Raw genomic sequence first — 22,891 nt, 5'->3', positions numbered from 1 at the left:
TAGTTCCTCAAAAGTTCCTCGATGGCTCAAATAGTTTCCAGACTTTCATTTTGGTCATCCTCTCACATAAATTTTGGGTGTTTGGTGTCCTTTCTAAAATTTGGCACTGTGATTAATGTGGTGATCCTATTTTAGTATAACCCACACAGCTTACTCCATACATCCTTTAATCACTGTCACGTAGGATTACAATAGCTTTTTTTGGCAGCCATGTCATAACATTGAATCGCATTCTGTTTTTAATGAACAAAAATTCCCATTTTTGTTCACCCAGAAATTGAAGTTAATTCAAATCTACTCATCTTTGCTTTTGTGCATAGGTATTTTGAAACAATGTAAGGACTGACCAAAAATTACTTCTTTCATAGAATTTGATTCTTTTTGTTCAAAGACATTTGCATCAATGCTTCTAATTGCTCAGTCTTGCTACTATGGCAACACTGTTAGTTGTTGCTATTTTTTCAGCCATTACATTTTCCATCATCACCCCGTCCCCCTTGTCTTCCAACTGGTATGCAACACAAAAGGCTTGTTTTTTCTTTTTTCTTTTTTGCTGAGATTACATTCCAAGATCATTTAAATGATTCTTCTGATATGATTAATTATAGCATAGAAAGAAAAAGTAAACAAATTCAGAAGACCTAGGTACTATCACATTTTCTTGCTTTGTGATCTTGGATAAGTAAATGAAACTCTATGCCTCAATTTCATCACCTATATAAAATGAGAAGGATGATAACTTGCTTTTGCTATTCAATAGGGTAGTTCAGTGAGGTCACGGAAGTGCCAAAGCAGTACTGATATAAAATAAGAAAAATGGCCAAAGATCCTTAACCAGGTACAATTAGATAAGCTTCTTCTCTTATCCCGTTATTCCCACCCCCTTACAATACAGCTACACAGTACAGAGAGCTGGTCTGAAGTTAGGATGCCTGGGTTCTAACCTTTATTTTCTCACTAACTAGCTGAGGCACCTTTAAGCTTTATTTTCTTAACTTAAAAACAATAGGATTTGCCTACATACTTTCTCAGATCCCTCTCAGCTTTTAAATTTTTGAAAATCTGTCATGCTGGCCCACATTCAAGAATAACACAAATCTTATTTGCACATTTGTCTTCATTAAGGTACATGTCTGGTGGTTTTTATGATTGAGATACTTTTGCTGCATTTCAAATAGGAGTAGAGGTACAGTGCCTGTAAGAGCTAAAGGCTTTTTAAAAGAGTTCTAAAACATCAAGCTGAAACCAAAAAGTCCAGGTAAGTAATTGAAGAACCACTTGAGCTAAACTAGAAAGAATTTTCCAGTTACTGAAAGTGAGTTTTGTAGTTCAGACCCCACCTAAAACCCATGGGTACTACAGACTTTAATAACAATAATACATCTTATTTAAATAAAAACAGTTGATCTTTTATAGGAAGTTTAAATGATTCAGACATTAGCCATCAATTACTTCTTTCCTTTAGAAAAAATGCACCACTTGGACTTTTACACAAGAAAGTCAAAATGCTAAGAAGGGAACATTAACATGAACGAAGAAGAGAGAGATGACTTGGGACATTACCTCAGATTCTTTCATGAAGTTGATTTTTGTTAAAGATGTAATTGATCATTTAAAGTGAGTAAAACAAAATTAATATTATATTATTCATAATCCCACTACTGTATGAAACTTTATAAATACTTAATAGTTTTTAATTTATAGGCATATATTGAGTTCCTTAACTTCTGGGGAATAATCAACTTTAGGCCTTCATTGAAAGAGCCTATTATCCACAGGGAAAGTAGATGAGGAGAATCTTTAGAAATGTGGCTTAGCACCTTCCCAGATATCACTTTCTTAAGTTTTCTCTATCTCACATACCACGAGCCTGCTTCGGTCTCCTCTCTGTTGGTTTCATGTTATCTCCTCTTTCCCTAAATGTTGGAACACTTCAGGGCTCAGTTCACTTTTCTCTCTTTTCTTTGTAGTTATTTTCCATGGCTGTGAGTTCCATCCAAATGTTGCTGATACTTATATTTATAACTTTAGCCCAGACTCCTGTAATACATATTCTTATTAGACTCTTCTATTTGGAAGTCACAAACATAATATGTTACAGAGGTTCATAACATTCTACAGGGGGCGGTGATCAAAAACATCCCTAAGAGAAATGCAAAAAGGCAAAATGGTTGTCTGAGGAGGCCTTACAAATAGCTGAGAAAAGAAGAGAAACTAAGGGCAAAAGGAAAAGGAAAGATATACTCATCTGAATGCAGAATTCCAAAGAATAGCAAGGAGAGATAAGAAAGCCTTCCTCAGTGATCAATGCAAACAAATAGAGGAAAACAATAAAACGGGAAAGATTAGAGATCTCTTCAAGAAAATTAGAGATACCAAGGAGATATTTCATGCAAAGATGGGCACAATAAAGGACAGAGATGGTATGGATCTAACAGAAGCAGAAAATATTAAGAAGAGGTGGCAAGAATACACAGAACAACGATATTAAAAAGATCTTAATGATCTGGATAATCACGATGGTGTGATCACTCACCTAGAGTCAGACATCCCGGAATGCGAAGTCAAGTGGGCCTTAGGAAGTATCTATACAAACAAGGATAGTGGAGGTGATAGAATTCTAGCCGAGCTATTTCAAATCCTGAAAGATGATGCTGTGAAAGTGCTGCACTCAATATGTCAGCAAATCTGGAAAACTCAGCAGAGGCCACAGGACTGGAAAAGGTCAGTTTTCACTCCAACCCCAAAGAAAGGCAATGCCAAAAAATGTTCAAACTACCACACAATTGCCCTCATCTCACACATAGCAAAGTAATACTCAAAATTCTCCAAGCTAGGCATCAACAGTATATGGACTGAGAACTTCCAGACATTCAAGATGGATTTAGAAAAGGCCATGGCAGAGGAACCAGAGATCAAATTGCCAACATCCACTGGATCATAGAAAAAGCAGGGGAATTCCAGAAAAATATCTACTTCTGTTTCATTGACTATGCTAAAGCCTTTGACTGTGTTGATCACAACAAATTGTGGGAAATTTTCTTAAAGAAATGGGAATACCAGACCACGTTACTTGACTCCTGAGAAATCTGTATGCAGGTCAAGAAGCCACGGTTAGAACTGGACAGGGAACAACAGATTGGTTCCAAATCGACAAAGGATTCCGTTAAGGCTATATATTGTCACCCTGCTTATTTAACTTACATGCAGAGTACATCATGAGAAACGCCGGTCTAGATGAAGCATAAGCTGGAATCAAGATTGCCAGGAGAAATATCAATAGCCTCAGATATGCAGAGGACACCACCCTTATGGCAGAAAGCAAAGAGGAACTAAAGAGCCTCTGATGAAAGTGAAAGAGGAGAGTGAAAAAGCTGGCTTAAAACTCAACATTCAGAAAACTAAGATCATGGCATCTGGTCCCATCACTTCATGGGAAATAGATGGGGAAACAATGGAAACAATGACAGACTTTATTTTCTTGGGCTCCAAAATCAATGCAAATGGTGACTGCAGCCATGAAATTAAAAGACACTTGCTCCTTGAAAGAAAAGCTATGACAAACCTAGACAGCATATTAAAAAGCAGAGACATTAAAAAAAAAAAAAAAAAAGCAGAGACATTACTTTGCCAATAAAGGTTCATCTAGTCAAAGCTATGGTTTTTCCAGCAGTCGTGTATGGATGTGAGAGTTGGACTATAAAGAAAGCTGAGCATCAAAGAACTGATGCTTTTGAACTGTGGTGCTGGAGAAGACTCTTGAGAGTCCCTTGGATTGCAAGGAGATCAAACCACTCAATCCTAAAGGGAATCAATCCTGAAAATTCACTGGAAGGACTGATGTTGAAGCTGAAACTCCAATACTTTGGCTACCTGAAGGTAAGAACTGACGCACTGGAAAAGATCCTGATGCTGGGAAAGATTGAAAGCAGGAGGAGAAGGGGATGATAAGAGGATGAGATAGTTGGATGGCATCACTGACTTGATGCACATGAGTTTGAGCAAGCTCTGAGAGTTGGTGATGGACAGGGAATCCTGGTGTGCGGCAGTCCATGGGGTCAGAAAGAGTCGAACACGACAGAGCATCTGAACTGAACTGAAACATAACATATCCAAATGAATCTCTGGACTCTCCCCGAAACTTATTATATCTCCAAGTAGCTACATCTCAGTAAATAGCAACTCGTTTCTTCTGGATACTCCATCCCCAAAACCTGGAGTCACTCTTGATTCCTTTCTCTCATATCCAACATCCAACTTGTCAGTAAATCCTGCTTAGCTCTACCCTTAAAATATATTCAGAATCGAAATGCTTCTTACTTCCTCACACCACTGCTCTGTTCCAAACCATAATCTTTTTCACCTGAATTTTTGCTATAGCATCCTAACTTATCTCTTTTTCTTTCTCTTTCCCCTCCTAAAATCTATTCTAAACACAACAGGTCTGAAATATAAATTAGATCATATTGCTCCACTCCTCAAAACCTCCCGTCTGTTCACCAGCCTTTCTGTGAAAGCAGGATCCCACCTTGCATATTTCCACTCTGGTTTTTGCCCTTGCCATTCTCTTCAGATGCCTACACAAACGGCCCTTTATTGGAAAGGACTTTCTCACCACCCTCAAGAGATAGCGTCACCCACCTATCACCTTTACTCCGTATCCCATTTACCTTGCTTTTTCTTCTTAGCACCGTTCAGCAACTGACACACTACATGTTATTTGTTAATGTCCATCTTCTTGAGCTAAAATGTAAAGTCCATGATATTATTTTGTTCCTTGTAGTATCTCCATCCCTTTGAACAATATTTGGCCTAAAATAAGCACTCAATAAATATTTGTTGAACAAGTCAATGAACAAACCCTGCAGTCTTAACTAGAGATGACAAAATATTTACTTTTAGCACCTAAAAAGTAGGCATGCCATTCACTGAATTGATATAGTGAAAATGACTGAATTGGAGCTACATACATCTGAACTGCACAAATAAGGTATTGATCAAAAATATAAGTTGCAGAGAATATACAAGGGAAAAAAGACAGTCTCTTCAGCAAGAGATGATGGGGAAGTTGCACAGCCACATATAAATCAATGAAGTTAGAACACATCCTTATACCATACACAAAAGTAAACTCAAAGTGGCTTAAAGGCTTTATAAGATATGACACCATAAAACTCCTAGAAGAGATCATAGGCAAAAATTCTCTGACATAAAGTGTAGCAATATTTTCTTAGGTCAGTCTCCCGAGGCAATAGAAACAAAAGTAAAAACAAACAAATGTAACAAATCTTACAAGCTTTTATACAGTAAGAGAAACTATAAACTAATGAAAAGATACCTACGGGTCTGCGAGAAATTATCTGCAAATGATGCAACCAACAAGGGCTTAATTTCCAAAAATACACAAATAGTTCATAAAACACAATAAAAACCCCAATCAAAAAATGAGCAAAAGACCTAAACAGACATTTCTCCAAAGAAGACACACATATGGCCAATAGGCACATGAAAAGACACTTAACTTTGTTAATTATTAGAGAAGTAATTCAAGAAATAATAATACTCTAATAATTATTAGAGAAATGCAAATTAAAACAGCAAGGAGGTAACACCTCACACCATCTCAAATGGCCATCATTGAAAAGTCTACAAATAGCAAATGCTGGAGAGAGTGTGGAGAAAAGGGAACCCTCGAACACTGCTGGTGGGAATATAAGTTGATGCAGCCACTATGGCAAACAGCATGGAGATTCCTCAAAAAACTGAAACTAGAGTTGACATATGATAATGCAATCCCACTCCTTGACATATATATGGACAAAACCATAATTCAAAAAGATACATGCTGCCCTATGTTCATAGCAGCATTGTTGACAATAGCTAAGACATGAAGGCAACCTAAATGTTCATGGACAGATGAATGGATAGAGAAGCTGTGGTACATGTATGGAATGGAATACTACTTAGTCATAAAAAAAGAATGAAATAATGCCATTTGCAGCTGCATAGATGGACTTGGAAATTATCATACTAAGTGAAGTAAGTCAGAAAGAGAAAGACAAATACCAGATGATATCACTTTTATGTGGAATTTAAAATATGACACAAATGAACCTAGCTACGCAATAGAAACAGACTCACAGACATGGAGAAAGGACTTGTGGTTGCCAAGGGCGAGGAGAGGTGGGGGAGGGATAGAAGCGAGTTTGGGGTTAGTGGATGCAACTTTTATATACAGAATGGATAAACAACAAGGTCTTACTGTATAGCACAGGGAACTATATTCAATACCCTGTGATAAATCATAGTGAAAAAGAATATATATAACTGAATCACTTCTCTGTACAGCAGAAGTTAACATAACATTGTAAATCAACTTATACCTCAATAAAAATGTAAGTTCCAAAGAAAACATATTCTATACATGCTTAAACATATTTTATAGACATTATGATATATATATTATATATATTATATGTATATAGAGAAAGACAGAGACAGAGAAACAGAGAGAGCAAGAAGAAAGGGAAGATCCATGAGAATGCTAAATACCAAATTCAGACAACAAAATGAATATTTGAAGGAGGTAATATAGGCATAGATGTTCACAATATAATTCCTTTTGTATATGAAAACAAAAAAATTGGTTATGTATACTTTAATGAAAAATTCTTGGGAGGTTAAAGGAGATAAACTTTCCATCTTTACGGATAATACAATTGAATAAAATTCCCACTATGCAACACTGTTTTCCTTCAAAAACCTTCTTACTACCAGGCATGAGGTCTTTACCTTTTTAAAATATTCTTTTTAATTTCAAACATGTAAAAAATGTAGAGAGGTTAGTAAGTTAACTCCCCATGTACTAGGAGTTCTCTTTCTCTTCAAAATGGAGTAACAGAGATTAGATTTAGCCTCTGACCTGAAACAATTGCAACAGTTTCAAGACATTGTATATCAGGCAATGAAGGACAGTGATCACTGAGAAAGGAGGGAAGAATGAGGTGAGCCTGATGCCCCAACTTTATCTGGACAGAAGTTTCAAGCCTGACAGCAGAGAGGGGAAACCAGTGAACATCGCTGTGGATCTGTTCTTCAGGGGCCAAATGCACAATTAAAGCACACACACCATTAAGAAATGTTCCTCTTGTGTGGGTGGGCAGAAAAATTCTTATTTAGAGGCAAGCAGAAGCCAGGAGCAAGTTTCTGTCATGAGTGATAAGAGACAAAACTTTCCATCCCATTGACAAAAATCAAAAGTGGTCTTCTCCCTCTGCTACCCACTCTGTCCAGGCTTAAGCTTCTGGGAAGAACGGATAAGAAATACCAAGGATACATAACCAAAAGTTTGAAAGTATTATAAAATACAGACTTGATTTTCTGTGCCTGTTTCCTATCAAATTCTCGTATCACAATCAATAAAACACAAAGTAACGATTTAGTAGAAAAATTGGATAATCATAAACTGAGCTATTCAGATTTCTTTACACCATTGTTTATATGACATGAGGCAGAAAACTTTGGCGTTAAGATGCCTTTTGCTGCTTAAGGAAACCAAATCTCTAGAGTAGCCTGGGTCACGAGCCTCTCTGCAGGTATATTTCTTAAACTTCATGCTGAATTTGTAGACTCACACTTCTCTCCTATTTCTAGCTAATTCTGTAGGAGTCTTATCTCTAATGTATTTCTTCTTTGTGTGCCATCTAATAGTCTTTCTAATACTATTTTGTGACATGTGGTATCACTTAATAAACCAGGCCCTTGGAAGGATGGAAATTTCATTCAGACACAGATCCTTATCTCAACGAACACAGAGGGGGAAATAAACCAAGTATATAAATAAGTCTAACGTAAATGCACAATAAGAAGTACTATATGAAAGTACTTTCAGAAAGTTTGGAACTTGTAAGATATCTTAATGGTCAGGTATTCTTACTTCATTTTACAGATAAAGAAACTAAATGAAAAAAGGTTAAATGACTTCCTCTGTGACGTACCGTCTTCTCATATGAGGCATTGTGGTGCACCAGAAAAGGCAGTGCACTTAAGGTGAGACAATCTAGGAATGATTCTGGATTTCAGCTAGTAAACTCTCATTAAGCACAAATGATCAAACTTTCTTGAGCCTTAGTTTTCACATCCATAGAAACAGAATGATAATGCTTGCCTGTTAGGGTTGGCAAAAAGATCAAATGAGATCATGAAAAGGCTTTCTTGATTATGAGATAATATGAACATATAGAATATTACTACAATTAATTAACTGCAGAACTGGAATAGAACTCAAATCTCCTCACGTTGAGACCTGTATCTATCACATATTAATGTGAAACACTCTCCATGACTCCTTGTATGTGATTTAGCAATTCATCTTCTTGCACAGGGTAGATTATAATTATCAATCACATGTATGTTGTTTACTTGAGGTGTATGAGCATTTATCACCTGTTTGAGTTATATACAGCAAATTAAAACAGATGCTCTTTCTATGAAATTTTCTTGGCTAATTCTCACAATAACATAGGATAAGAATTTTATCTAACATTTCTCAATAACATGTTGTATTTTCAGCCTGTTTATTCTGGCTTCTTCCTTAGAAGAACTGTTAGTGTTGAATAAAAGTTGAACAATTAAAAAGAAAAACATTGGGAACTTTGTAGGTCAAAGACATCCTTGAGGCACTTTAAGAGAAGTTAAGTGATAACATCATGATAATATTGTATTACTTCTTTGATCTGCTGAGAAGTTAAATGAAAAAATAAGCTTTTTTTATTTCTGAGTTTTCTTTCCAATTCTTGCAGGTAGCAATTAAACTAAGAAATAGGTTAACTGTAAAAGCTTTTGTCCCATTCTTCACCTCATATAGACTCCTTTCTCTTTAGGATGGGTGAGAAAAATGGGAACTAAGTTTATTTTCACACATATTACTGTATGATTCAAGAAAAGTATTCAAGAGGTTGTGTGCTGTACTGGAAAGAACATGAATTCTGGATTCGGAGGCCATGGGTTTCAGTTCTCTGTCTGGCTCTTTAGACTTGAGTCAAGAAACTTTTCTAATGTTAGTTTTCTTATTTATAAAAGATGAAAACTAATAGAACCTACCCTTTGGATTGTCCAAGGAATTGTATGATGCTCCCCTGAAAATTAAAAGACAGCTAAAAAGATGCACATCATCTTAGGAAGAGAAAATAAAACTAAAATCATTTTATCGCAACTTTGCAGAAGAAAGAGCATAAGACTGTGTTACTGCCTTGATCACATGTTGCTGCTTTACTACATAAACCTTCCCTCCTCAGCAAGAAGTGGGGCACAGTTCTTGAAGCACTAGTCTACTGTGTTCTCCCTTTGCCTGGCAAAGTAATAAAGCCCCCTCTTTCCGTCTCCACAAAAAGTCATTTTAAAAATGAGGCACATGAATATAAAGTTAGAAAATTTAGATGGTGTTAGCAATGCAATTGATTTACCAATATACCCCATACAGCTCTAAACACTTGCTATGGTTGGGACATACATCTGAGTCTGAACTTCCTAGCTGTCATCTTAAAGAGGGAAACAATGGCAAGTCAGCAAACCAACAGGCTTCCCTGCTGGCTCGGTGATAAGTAATCTGCCTGCCAATTCAGGAGAAGCGGGTTTGATCCCTGGGTCAGGAAGATCCCCTGGAGAAGGAAATGGCAATCTAATCCAGTATTTTTGCCTGGGAAATCCCATTGACGGAGGAGCCTGGCAGGCTACAGTCCATGGAGTTGCAAAAGAGTCAGACATGACTCAGCGACTAAACAACAGCAACAACAACAACAGGAGACAAACAGTGTCCATACACAAGGTGAAAAACAAATGAGTAGTTTTGCAATTCCTCATAAAGTGAAACACACAATTACCATATGAAATGAAATTCCTAGGCACATATCCAAAATAACTGAAAAGAGGTATTCAAGCAGATACTTAATATTCATGGCAGCAGTAGTCACAATAACTAACAAGTAGAAACAACCAAAATTTCTATCAATGGATGAACAGATAAACAAAATGTGGTATATCCATACTAGGAAATACTATTCAGCCATAAATAGAAATGAAGTGCTGGATACATGTGACATCTTGGTGAATCTCAAAATGCTAAATGAAGAGAGTCAGATGCAAAATGTCACATTACTGTATGAGTCCATTTATGTGACGTATCCAGAGGAGTTAAATCCATAGAGACAGGAAGAAGATTAGGTTGCCGGGGAGCTGAAGAGGGGAAGAAATAGGGAATGCCTGCATAATGGGTATGGGGTCTCCTTTGGGAGTGCTGAAAAATTTTTGGAACTAGATAGAGGTGATGGCTGCACAACTTTGTAAATGTATGAAATGCCACCAACTGTATACTTTTAAATGGTTAATTTTTTCTTCATTTTTTCCCAATTATTTTTATTTAAATGGTTAATTTTATGTTACATGAATTTCACTTCAATAAAATAATAAATAAATAAAGCAAAGTCAGTCCAAAACCAAAACAAATGAGCTGTCTGGAAAATTGCAACTACTGATAACATTAAGGTCAGAAAGGACATTCTCTAAGGAAATAAACCCTTAGCAATATCACTGAACATAATGTGTCATTCTTCAGAAGGTCCTTCAATATAGGCTGATGTCATGATTATTAAAGGAAATACAGCAAAACGTATTTTACTGGGAACCAGGGGGAATAGAGTGTTAGTAATGTGGCTCAAGGTACACTGGTCTCTGACAAGCAGGCTTAAGGTATATTAAAACATATTAAACATATTAAAATATTAAAAATACATAGAGGAAGAGATAGGTTATCTATTCTTCTGTAATACTTCATAAATTTTCCTTTAGTCAAAATTTTGGAAGCTGTAGAGCAGGAGTGAGTTTGAGACCGCACTCCCTGTAGATTATGTGGGTGCAATTTGCTAATTTAGAGCCTGTGCGAAGTTAGCCAATCTGGAAGCAGGAATAAGAACCATTGGTAAATGAGGAGAATGTTCCCAGTGAGTAGCAACAGTGCTGAGTCAGCGAAAGCTCTCCTGAGAAATATTAGATCTGCTCAAACAACGGTGATTATAACCCCACAGTAGTTCCATGTAATAAATCATGCCCTCAGTATCTTGAAGGAGGAAAGGTTTCTCGTAGAGGTCATGGGACCATGTGTATAAAACTCTTTGTAAAGCATAAAGTTTATACCAATCATAGTTTTCATTCTTATGAATATCTGGCTATAATACCTAACAAATAAGCAACATATTTGAACAGTATTTTCATATACAATATTCATTCATTATTCTTAACAAATATTTATCGAATATTATTTGTGTACCCAAGAAGGATAGACTACATTATCAATATTTTAGAAAAGAATTGAGGTTGTGAGAATCTGAGGTTTCCTTAAGTCATATAACTTGGAGACTCCAGACTTTTGGTTTCTAGATCATTCCAAACTTTATGCCCCAAGGGTTGAAATGACTAAGGACTATGGTTGCCAAACTCCTTCATCTTCTTTAACCACTAAATGTGATTATTTAACACCCTGGGCAAAGATTCACCATTTCTATTTCTGTCTGTGCAGTGGTTTGGTTCAGTTCAGTTCAGTTCAGTTGCTCAGTCATGTCTGACTCTTTGCAACCCCATGGACTGCAGCATGCCAGGCCTCCCTGTCCATTGCCAACTCCTGGAGTTTACTCAAACTCATGTCCATTGAGTCAGTGATGCCATCCAACCATCTCATCCTCTGTCGTCCCCTTCTCCTCCTGCCTTCAATCTTTCCTAGCATCAGGGTCTTTTCAAATGAGTCAGTTCTTCACATCAGGTGGCCAAAGTACTGGAGTTTCAACTTCAGCATCAGTCCTTCCAATGAATATTCAGGACTGATTTCCTTTAGGATGAACTGACTGGATCTCCTTGCAGTTCAAGGGACTCTCAAGAGTCTTCTCCGACACAACAGTTCAAAGGCATCAATTCTTCGGCACTCACCTTTCTTTATAGTCCAACTCTCACATCCATACACGACTACTGGAAAAACCACAGCTTTGACTAGACAGACCTTTGTTGGCAAAGTAATGTCTCTGCTATTTAATATGCTGTCTAGGTTGGTCATAGCTTTTCTTCCAAAGAGCAAGTGTCTTTTAATTTCATGGCTGCAGTCACCATCTGCAGTGATTTTGGAGCCCAAGAAAATAAAGTCTGTCACTGTTTCCACTGTTTTCTCATCTATTTCCCATGAAGTCTTGGGACCAGATGCCATGATCTTAGTTTTCTGAATGTTCAGTTTTAAGCCAGCTTTTTCACTCTCCTCCTTCACTTTCATCAAGAGGCTCTTTAGTTCTTCTTTGCTTTCTGTCATAAGTGTAGTATCATGTGCATATCTGAGGTTATTGACATTTCTCCCAGAAATCCTGATTCCAGCTTGTGCTGCATTCACCCCAGTGTTTCTCATGATGCACTCTGCATGTAAGTTAAATAAAAAGGCTAACAATATACAGCCTTGACGTACTTCTTTTACTATTTGGAACCAGTCTGTTGTTCCATGTCCAGTTCTAACTGTTGGTTCCTGACCTGCATACAGATTTCTCAAGAGGCAAGTCAGGTGGTCTGGTATTCCCATCTCTTGAGGAATTTTCCATAGTTTGTTGTGGTCCAAACAGTCAACAGCTTTGGCAGTCAATAAAGCAGAAATAGATGTTTTTCTGGAACTCTCTTGCTTTTTCGATGATCCAATGGATGTTGGCAATTTGATCTCTGGTTCCTCTGCCTTTTCTAAATCCAGCTTGAATATCTGGAAGTTCATGGTTCATGTACTGTTGAAGCCTGGCTTAGAGAATTTTGAGCATTACTTGACTAGCGTGTGAGATGAGTGCAATTGTGCGGTAGTTTGAGCATTCTTTGGCATTGTCTTTCTTTGGGATTGGAATGAAAATGGACCTTTTCCTGTCCTGTGGCCACTGAGTTTTCCAAATTTGCTAGCATATTGAGTGCAGTATTTTCACAGCATCATCTTTTAGGATTTGAAATAGCTCAGCTGGAATTCCATCACCTCTACTAGCTTTGTTCATAGTGATGCTTCCTAAGGCCCACTTGACTTGGCATTCCAGGATGTCTGACTCTAGGTGAGTGGTGAGTGATCACACCATCATGATTACCTGGGTCATGAAGATCTTTTTTGATTAGTTCTTCTGTGTATTCTTGCCACCTCTTCTTAATATCTTCTGCTTCTGTTAGGTCCATACCATTTCTGTTCTTTACTGTTCCTATCTTTGCTTGAAATGTTCCCTTGGTACCTCTAATTTTCTTGAGGAGATCTCTAATGTTTCCCATTTTATTGTTTTTCTCTATTTGTTTGCATCGATCGCTGAGGAAGGCTTTCTTATTTCTCCTTGCTATTCCCTGGAACTCTGCATTCAAATGGGTATATTTTTCCTTTTCTCCTTTACCTTTTCCTTCTCTTCTATTCAGAGTTATTTGTAAGACCTCCTCAGACAACCATTTGCCTTTTGGCGTTTCTTTTCCTTGGGGATGGTCTTGATCCCTGCCTCCTGTACAATGTCATGAACCTCTGTCCATATTTCTTCAGGCACTCTATCAGATCTAATCCCTTGAAACTATGTGTCACTTCCACTGTATAATCATAAGGGATTTGAGTTAGGTCATACCTGAATGGTCTAGTGGTTTCCCCTACTTTCTTCAGTTTAAGTCTGAATTTGGCAATAAGGAGTTCATTATATGTGCCACAGTCAACTCCCAGTCTTGTTTTGGCCGACTGTATAGAACTTCTCCATCTTTGGCTGCAAAGAATAGAATCAATCTGATTTCGATATTGACCATCTGGTGATGGTATTTTCTTTAATTGCTATTACATGGAGTTCTCTCTCAGAATCCATGCTTATCAAATACACACACAATACTTGGCTGTACATTATTGGCTAACGTGTGAGTGTACCGTGTGTTAGGTGTGGTGCTAAGAATTACACAGACATATTTTCATTTAATCCTTAAAATAGCTTTCTGAGGAAGGTTTATCATCTCTTTTTTGGTAATATAGAAATTAAACTCAGAATGATTAAATAATTTGACCAAAGTCATAGGCAGAAATATATAGCCTGACAATCCTTATAGGAGAATATTTAAAGATTCCTGAAAATCCAAGGCTGACTTCTGTGATTCCTACTTGAAGAGCCAGTAGGGTGTGGATCAAATGTTGAAAGTTCGTGACAGGACTGGGTCTATATCCAGTTTTGCTTAACTTCAGACTCACAGCTTAACCACTCTGTTATTCTGAGACACAAGTCTAGTATGTTTGTAATCATTTGATTCCCCACCCAGACAATTATGGTAATAAATTTTGGGTCATTATCATCAGAGTGGCCAAACTTTTCTATGTCAAACCCTCTTTAAAGTACTTAACAGTCATAGAATTCAGGAACAGTCATAGAATCATTTATGGATTTTAAAGTCCTCTGATGAATGACTAGGAAGTGCCTGTCCACAAGAGAGTATTTTTGAGGAGATGGCAAAAGTAAAAAATTCAGATTACTGAGTATTACTCTGCTGTTGGATTCAGGATGTCGAAAAGCTAGTATTTATACTTTTGACTAACATATTTTCCCATTCAGATGTGTATAATGTAATAGGGCAAAATAATTCATTTGACGAAGATTTCATGGTGTGTCAGATACTGTGGTAGATGCTGCCACATAGCTGCTAAGGTTTGAGTATTCAAGAAGTGTCAGTCTGCCTGGGTTAGAGGAAAAGGGAAATGTTCTTTGTCAAACAGGGCAAATCTCATCTCTCTGAGATTCATTTCCTATTCTGTAAATGAGGGTGTTGGATACCCAGGTCTTAACTGATTCCGTTTTTTGACTGTCTATGAAGGTTTCTTCTCTAAATATTCGTCTCACACTGTCTTAGCTTTGCAATGCATTAAATTAGTTTGACAAACGTTTACTGAATTTCTAGTGTCAGGCACTAACGGGGTGAAGCAGGGTTCCTCCGCTCATAAAGCCTACAGTTCAAAGGCATAAGACAATAAATAGGAAGACAGGTGCATAAAAATAATCATTAATAATAAACAAATAACTATAGGTTGGAAAGGTTCCAAGAAGAAAATAAGATGGCACGTTTTTGTTTCTGCAGTCATATAATGTGATTGGCTCTTTCAATTCCCCAAATGACGACCTATCAAGGTTATCAGATTTTCTAAGGGGAAAAATGATGATACCTTACAACTAACTCGGGAATCAATAAACATTACTCTTGAAGAAACTTGTATTGGGACTGGTTTACTCTGTGTATCTTCTTTGAAACATTAGAGGAGCGGCTTCTCAAAATAAGCCGCGAGAGAGACTCACTTTTGTGTGTGTGTGTGTGAGTCAAGAGGAAAGACAAAGTGAAAAGAGAGAACCAGGGCTCAGGGAAATTTGCCAATCACCTGGCCATCAAGATTTCTTTAAGTCTCTAGGCTCCCCGTGGCAGCGGGAATCTGGATGAAAAGGAAACTAATGCCAAGAACTTCAAGTCAGATTTCCCCTCAGTTATTACTGCCCGGTGGCAGGAACCTGCAAAGAAGAGGTCAAGGTGAGGCTTGGCAAGAGGCAACTCCCGGGAAAGGCGCTGAGAAGGGCAGGGCGGAGAACAGACGGAGGAGACACCGCGACAGGAAAGCGCAGAAAAACTTTCGGCCGCTGAAGCGGCGCGCGGCTCAGGTGGCCCTTTCCCGCTCAGGTGAGCTCCTCCCGTGCCTCCCATTGGCCAGGGCGCCCGTGGCGCTGGGAGGGCGACGCAGCCCGGTCTAGTTCAGGGTCTAGGGCGGCGCGTCACTTCCGGTAGCGCGGAGCTTGTAAAACACCCTGGAGAGAAAATGGCGGCGGCAGCGGCTTCGGCGCCTCAGCAGCTCTCGGATGAGGAGCTTTTCTCTCAGCTCCGCCGTTACGGCCTATCTCCTGGCCCAGTGACGGAGAGCACCCGCCCGGTCTACCTCAAGAAGCTGAAGAAGCTTCGAGAGGAAGAGCAGCAGCAGCACCGGTCCGGGGGCCGCGGCACCAAGACGCGGAACAGTAATAACAATAACACGGCAGCCGCCACGGTCGCCGCCGCCGGACCAGCGGCGGCGGCCGTGGGGATGGGGGTCCGGCCGGTCTCCGGCGACCTCGCCTACTTACGGACTCCTGGGGGCCTGGGCCGGATTTCGGCTTCGGGTCCGGAGACCCCCTTGGGAGGGCCTGGGGGCGCCTCGGCCACCCCCACGGCTGGCAGCAAAGTACTGCTGGGCTTCAGCTCGGACGAGTCGGACGTGGAGGCCAGTCCCCGGGACCAGGCCGGCGGCGGCGGCGGCGGCGGCGGGAGGAAAGACCGGGCTCCGCTCCAGTATCGCGGGCTCAAACCGCCGTCGGCGCCCCTGGCCGCCAGCGAGGTGACTAACAGCAACTCGGCGGAGCGGAGGAAGCCCCACTCGTGGTGGGGGGCCAGGAGGCCGGCGGCCCCCGAGCTGCAGAGCCCGTCGGGGAGAGATGGGGCGGCGGACGACGAGGAGCAGGAGGGGGAAGACGGCGAGGACAGGGACCCGGAGGCCGAGGAGCCGCTGTGGTCCGGCCGGACCGTGAATGGCAGCCGGCTTCTGCCCTACAGCTGCCGGGAAAACTATTCGGACTCGGAGGAAGAGGAGGACGACGACGTGGCCCCCAGCAGACAGGTATTGAAGGACGACACCCTTTCTCGGCATCGGCCCAGGCGGGGCCACAGTAAGCCTCTCTCGCCCCTGCCTGCGAAATCGGCCGGCGGCCGGCTGGAGACCTCAGTTCAGGGAGGGGGAGGAATCGCGATGAATGACAGGGCGGCGGCCGCCGGGAGTCTAGACAGGAGCCGAAACCTCGAGGAGTCGGCGGCGGCGGCGGAGCAGGGAGGAGGGTGTGATCCGCTGGACTCCAGCCCCATTCCTAGATACCGCGGTAACGCTAAGAAACTAAGCCCTCTCCTGCCGCCGCCACTCGCGGACATGGACTCAACCCTGGATTCGTCCACAGGCTCCCTTCTTAAAACCAATAATCATATCGGCGGCGGGGCCTTCGGCGTGGACTCCCCCAGGATTTTTTCCAACAGCCTCCCTCCCAGCGCGGCGGTGGCCGCCTCGAGTTCACTCAGGATCAATCACTCCAATCATACAGGCTCCAATCATACCTACCTGAAGAACACATACAACAAACCGAAGCTTTCCGAACCCGAGGAGGAACTTCTCCAACAATTTAAACGGGAGGAGGTGTCCCCAACGGGGGGTTTCAGTGCCCACTATTTGTCCATGTTTCTCTTAACTGCTGCCTGCCTGTTTTTCCTCATTTTGGGACTGACATACCTAGGCATGAGAGGGACGGGACTATCCGAGGATGGAGGACTCGGCAGTAAGTATTCAACCCCGTGGTGGAGGCAACAAAGGGAATGCTGTGAGTGGCCGGCTCTAGCCGCACTGGGCATTTTACCCGAGGTGACTTCAGCCTGCAAGCACATGGTTTAATAATGCAACACAACACGTTGAGGGCATTTGTGTCATCTTTCTTTAAGAAAGAATATGGTTATCCTGATAAGAATGATAACCCCGTGGCTGGTTTTAAGATTTTTCTGTATGATGCATTGAGGAATTCAAAACATCATCTAAAAGAGCAAAATATTATAAGCAAGCCTGTTAGTAAAGAGCATTTAAAATGTGTGACTTAAATTTTCTTTTGGCCTTAAGTAGTAACCGTATGTGGAGATGCCAGTCCAGCTACTTAAAATTTAAAGTTATTTTGATTGTTCAGGTATAGTAAAGGCAGTGGATTTTTTTGTTTTTTCAAATTGAGTTCTAAAAGGCAGTGTAAGATCTCTTGAAACTGTAGTTAAATATTTTGTAATATTTCAGTGTTATATTTTGTAGTGTTAAGTATATGTGTAGATTTCTCTAATTTCTTTCAAGTGAATGAATGCAGAAAGTCAGAAGGCAAGCTTCTAAACTGATTGATTTCCCAGCCCAGAGCAACTCCACTTCCACCAGTGGAAAAAAGTAGTGGAATGGCAGTGCAGGGGTTTGCACTCACGTTGATTTGGATTGGTCTCCAGGCCCTGCCTTTTACTTTGCTGAATGGCTGTGGGCAGGGTCTCCAGGCCCTGCCTTTTACTTTGCTGAATGGCTGTGGGCAGGGTCTTCAGGCCCTGCCTTTTACTTTGCTGAATGGCTGTGAGCAGTCGCGTTCACTCATTCATTAAGCCAGCATCATCTGTACTGAGCACTCAGGATACAGCAGTGGGAAGTCAAGGTGTCCCTGCCCTTCAACACAGGAAGAAGATGGATGCTGATCACTTTATGTTCTAGGAAGGATATAAGGATGGTGTAATTGGTGTACTCTACTATAGACAGGGCTCTACTATATAGGGCTTCCCTCATAGCTCAGTTAGTAAATCATCTGCCTGCAGTGTAGGAGACCTGGGTTTGATTCCTGGGTCATCAAGATCCCCTGGAGAAGGAAATGGCAACCCATTCCAGTATTCTTGCCTGGAGAATCCCATGGACAGAGGAGCCTGACAGGCTACAGTCTACGGGATCGCAAGAGTCGGACACAACTTAATGACTACATCACCACCACCACTGTAGACTTGGTAATGGTGGGAACTGTGTGAAATGAGACCTGAAGCAGGACAAGACGACAGTCTTGTATTAGACAGGAGAGCATTCTGGGCAGAGGTCACAAGAGGAGGAGGAAAGGCCTTGAACTGAGCAAGAGCCTTCCAGTAGTTATAGTACCTTGAGCAAGGGGGAATGAACTAGAGTGAGCTTCCCATCTGTAAAATCATGTTAATCTTGATTAGAATGATGCCTGGAAAGATTAAAAGAAAGTAAATTTAGTAAGATGTACTTTAAAGAAATTAGAGATATCTACACATATACTTAATACTACAAAATGTAACATTTATAACATTTAGAAAGATGTACTGCTGAATAGGTAAGTTCTCAATGTTAGGTCCCTCTCCCCTGTACTCCACCCCCTGAAACTTTCTACCCTTTTCACTCAACATGAATTCACTGTCATGGTTTGTATTTATAAAATTGACTTCCTAGTTCAAAATAATTAGTTTTATTTCAAAATAGTCAAAAGATGCAGTTAGCAGACTTAAAGAGTGGAGTGAAAATAGAGTAAGCCTCGGTTTGGATATAGCCAATTCTAAGATAGTCAAATAATAGATTATGATAGTCCTTAACTATAGAGGGATTAGAAGAGGACTGAAATCCAGCACTCACGTTATGGTGCCCTGGGAGCAAGACTGGTGTATATATATATATATATTGTGTCCTACCCCAGATATTACAGAGCGAGATAAGAGATAAAGCCTCATATCTAGAAGTTACACTAGTAAAATTCACATAAATGACATTACTTATGAGCAGTACCTATCTGCATGCTTGTTTCTCCAATGGAACTGGTCTGTTCTGTGAACTGGCCCTTTTTTAAGAAGTAAAGGCTTTGCAAGTATTATCGCTGAATCTGCGCAGCAAACTCACAGAGGCAGATAGTGTCATCCTCACTTTATAGGTGAGGACAGTGAGACTCAAAGATGCTAAGAAATGTACCCACAGTTAAACAGCTAGTGAGTGATAGGACTAAGATTTGGTTTCAGATTTTTTTCCAACTATTAAGCCCATCCTACTTTTGGTATTATTTGTAGAGCGCTTTCTAAATTAAAGGGTACTTTTATTAGAATTAAGAAAATAATTGAATACTTGGTAGGATTTCATACAGAATTACTCTATGAAAGGTGCACAATTCTGTACTAAGGTGACTTACACATCTTGTCACTGTTAAGATGAATGACTAATATTTTCTTAGGCATGAAAATTTTAAATGGACTAGAAAGGGATAGGATTGCTAGGGCTTAGGTAACCCTCAATCACTTTCGCCAGTGTGGAAGGAAGGAAATTATAAAGTGGTTTGCACTTTAATAAATGGTAAATGTAAGGTAGCCTGGGGGATGGAAAGAACAGTGACTAAGAGACAGAGAATCCAGGTCTTAGGACTTGTCAAAATGACCTTAATCAAGTTAAGCTCTGAGCCTCGTTTTCTTACATATTAAATGGGAGAAACAATTTCTGCTGTCTGTCACAGTTGTGAGGATCAAATGACATAGTTTGTAAACAAATGTAAAGTGATATTCAGAAGTTTGGACTGCAGTTGTATTCCTGGTGAACTACAGTATATATGTGAGGAGAAATGGTTGTCATTTTTTTATATTTACTAGAGTATTTCTTGCCTATTCAGCATTTAATTTTTATTGAGTTCTGTTAAGTACATGTTGTAGATATTGATATAGAAATTTGAGTCAAAATGCGATGACTCCCTTGAATGTATTATATACTTGACCTGCTGTATATCCTGGTAGAAAGAAGGCGCCTGTTAGTTAGTTAGTGTGCACACCTAACGGTGCGTAACTTCACTCCCTATATTTATGTATTCTGAATCCTTTGTCACAGTATAATGGTTAGTCACTGCTTAACTGTAGGTTTCGTTGATCAACCAGTGTGCTTAAGGAAATCATTTACTTTGAGTAATAATTTTACCAGAAGATTGTAAGTTAAATGTGAGAGTAAGCTTTAGCAAGCTTTTATTAGTTATCTTTTAAATTAGGTATAACATATAGTAGATTAGCCCTTTAAATAGTTTCTAATCATTTGATCTTTAAAAACTTCTTATCAGTACACTAGTTTTAGTAATGAAGTTACTATGAGTCTCTGCTTTCTCATCTGTAAAATTCAAGGGTTGCCTTAGGTAATGTCTATGTTCTTTCCAGCTCTTAAGTTTTAAGATTCTGACTTTGAACTGCCTTACCAAAACAACTCAAGGATCAGCTTGAAGTCAACATTAGATCATGACAACACACTAAAAGAAAATAGAAAGGCAGAATAGATTAACTTTCTTAGGCTCATACAATCATTATTTAAAAGTTGTTTTTCAGTTACAAGAGACATGATTTTCGTAGAAAATTTGAACAGAGATCTATGAAGCAAAAAATGAATCAGTATTGTATGCCTCACCCCCTAGTCTCACACTCAACCCTGGCATAAGTTCAAATAATAAATTAGAACTTTCTTAATGCTTTGCATGTAAATATCAATATATGCATACATATGTACATGAGTGTGTGCGCACAGACATTTTCATTGAACAGTAGAGTGCCTATTATGTGCCAAGCAATATTTTAAGCTGTAGGGATATGTGGAGAAGGAGGCCGATGAAATCTCTCCTCTCATAGTGTTTACATTCTAGGGGGATTGGGGAGATGGACTCGTAAACAAATGAGTTTCTGTTAGTGATAGTTGCTCACATGAGAGTAATGATAGTAAGTTGAAGGCCATAGAAGTGACATCATACTATACATATTCTTCAGCTTATTTTTTCACTTAATATTGTATCTTGGTTAACTTTCCGTATATTAAGCGTAAGTACAAAGCCATAATTTAAAAATCTCACACTTCACTGGTGCCTTTCTAATCCTTTGCTGCTGCTTAGTCGCCAAATTATGTCCATCTCTTTTGCAACCCCATGAACCTTGGGATTTCTCAGGCAAGAAGACTGAATGGGTTGCTGTTTCCTTTTCCATCTAATCCTATAAAAATGCTAAAATTTCTGCCATCCTGAAAATGTTATTTAACTCTGTTCTCTACCTGTTACTCCTTCTCAGCCAAGATTAATGTCTCTTTCCTCCCCTACCATTCACTCAACCCCCATCTAGTTTAGCTTTTTTTTTTTTTTGCTTCACACCCTCTTCAGCATTTATTATTTGTAAACTTTAAAAAAAATTATGTATTTTTGACTGTGCTAGGTCCTTGCTGCTCGGCATCTTTTTCTGGTTGCAGTGATCAGGGGTGACCCATTGCAGTGGCTGCTCTTGTGCAACACTGGTTCTAGGGTGTGTGGGCTTCAGTGGTTGCAGCGCACAGGCTCAGTGATTGCATCTCGTGGGCTTAATTGCTCTGTTTGTGGAATCCTCCCGGACCAGAGATCGAACCTGTGTCCTCTGGGTCTGCAGACTGATTCTCATTCTCTGTGCCACAGGAAGTGCTAGTTTGGCTTTCTTTAGCATCCATTACCTCTGCAACCTCACTGTTTGTTCTCAGTTACTTAGTTGTCAAATCCAAGAGGTTTAAAGTTCACCTTTTGATACATTCAATACATCAACAATTCACATTTCATGAAACTCTCTCCTTCCCAAACTTGTGTATCACCACTGTTGCTTACTTTTCATTTATTTGTCTGCCTATAGTTTAAATATTGGTGGTCTTATTCTTTTGCAGTTTCCCTAGCTAGTTTCTCCTGGTTCATACCTCCCAATTTTATATTTTTTTGCCTTAGATTTCTCTCTCCTGGGTTCTTGACTTAATCATTTATTAGACAGTTTCTTCTGGATGTACCAGAAGTAACACCACCGTCTGTCCTTGTTGGCTTTCGTTCTTTTTCTTTGTTTCTCCTGCTTTGTTCCCTGTTTTAGTTAATGGCATTTCCATCCACCCAGAACTTAAGCTAGAAATCTTAAATTTGCCGCCATTCCTTCCTTTCCTCCATCTTCCTTCCAAACTCAAATCACAGTCTAACTTGTTACCAAATCCTGAAGTTCTACCTCCTACCTATCTTTTGAATCAGTCTGTTTCTCCTCATTCCCCACTGTCTTGCCTGAACTGTTCTTGCACTTTCCTAACAGTTGTCTATGCTTCTGGACTGTAGCTTTTCCAGTCCATTTTTCAGTGCCAGAGGATTATTTCTAAAAAAAAATGTAATATTTCATTCATGCTTAAAATTACTCAATGGCTTCCCCTTACTCAGTAGATCAAATCTAAACTTGACTAAACTGCTCATGATCTAAGTATTCCTGCCTTTTC

At 39.7% G+C, this 22,891-nt stretch overlaps 1 protein-coding gene across 2 annotated transcripts in view; it reads left to right on the top strand.

The window, feature by feature from the left end:
* The first annotated feature begins 15,836 nt into the window (after positions 1-15,836).
* LEMD3 (LEM domain containing 3) overlaps positions 15,837-22,891 on the top strand; it is a 69,731-nt gene continuing 62,676 nt past the window's right edge. For both annotated transcript variants that reach the window (XM_065934699.1, XM_065934700.1), the window contains exon 1: positions 15,837-17,390. In XM_065934699.1, the coding sequence (XP_065790771.1) occupies positions 15,857-17,390 (1,534 nt within the window). In that variant the 5' untranslated portion in view covers positions 15,837-15,856. The remainder of the gene's footprint in view (positions 17,391-22,891) is intronic.

Source organism: Muntiacus reevesi, chromosome 4, assembly GCF_963930625.1.
Source record: "Muntiacus reevesi chromosome 4, mMunRee1.1, whole genome shotgun sequence".
Taxonomy (NCBI): domain Eukaryota; kingdom Metazoa; phylum Chordata; class Mammalia; order Artiodactyla; family Cervidae; genus Muntiacus; species Muntiacus reevesi.
The sequence above is the reverse complement of the archived record's forward strand: the minus strand, read 5'-3'. Positions and strand labels throughout refer to the sequence as shown.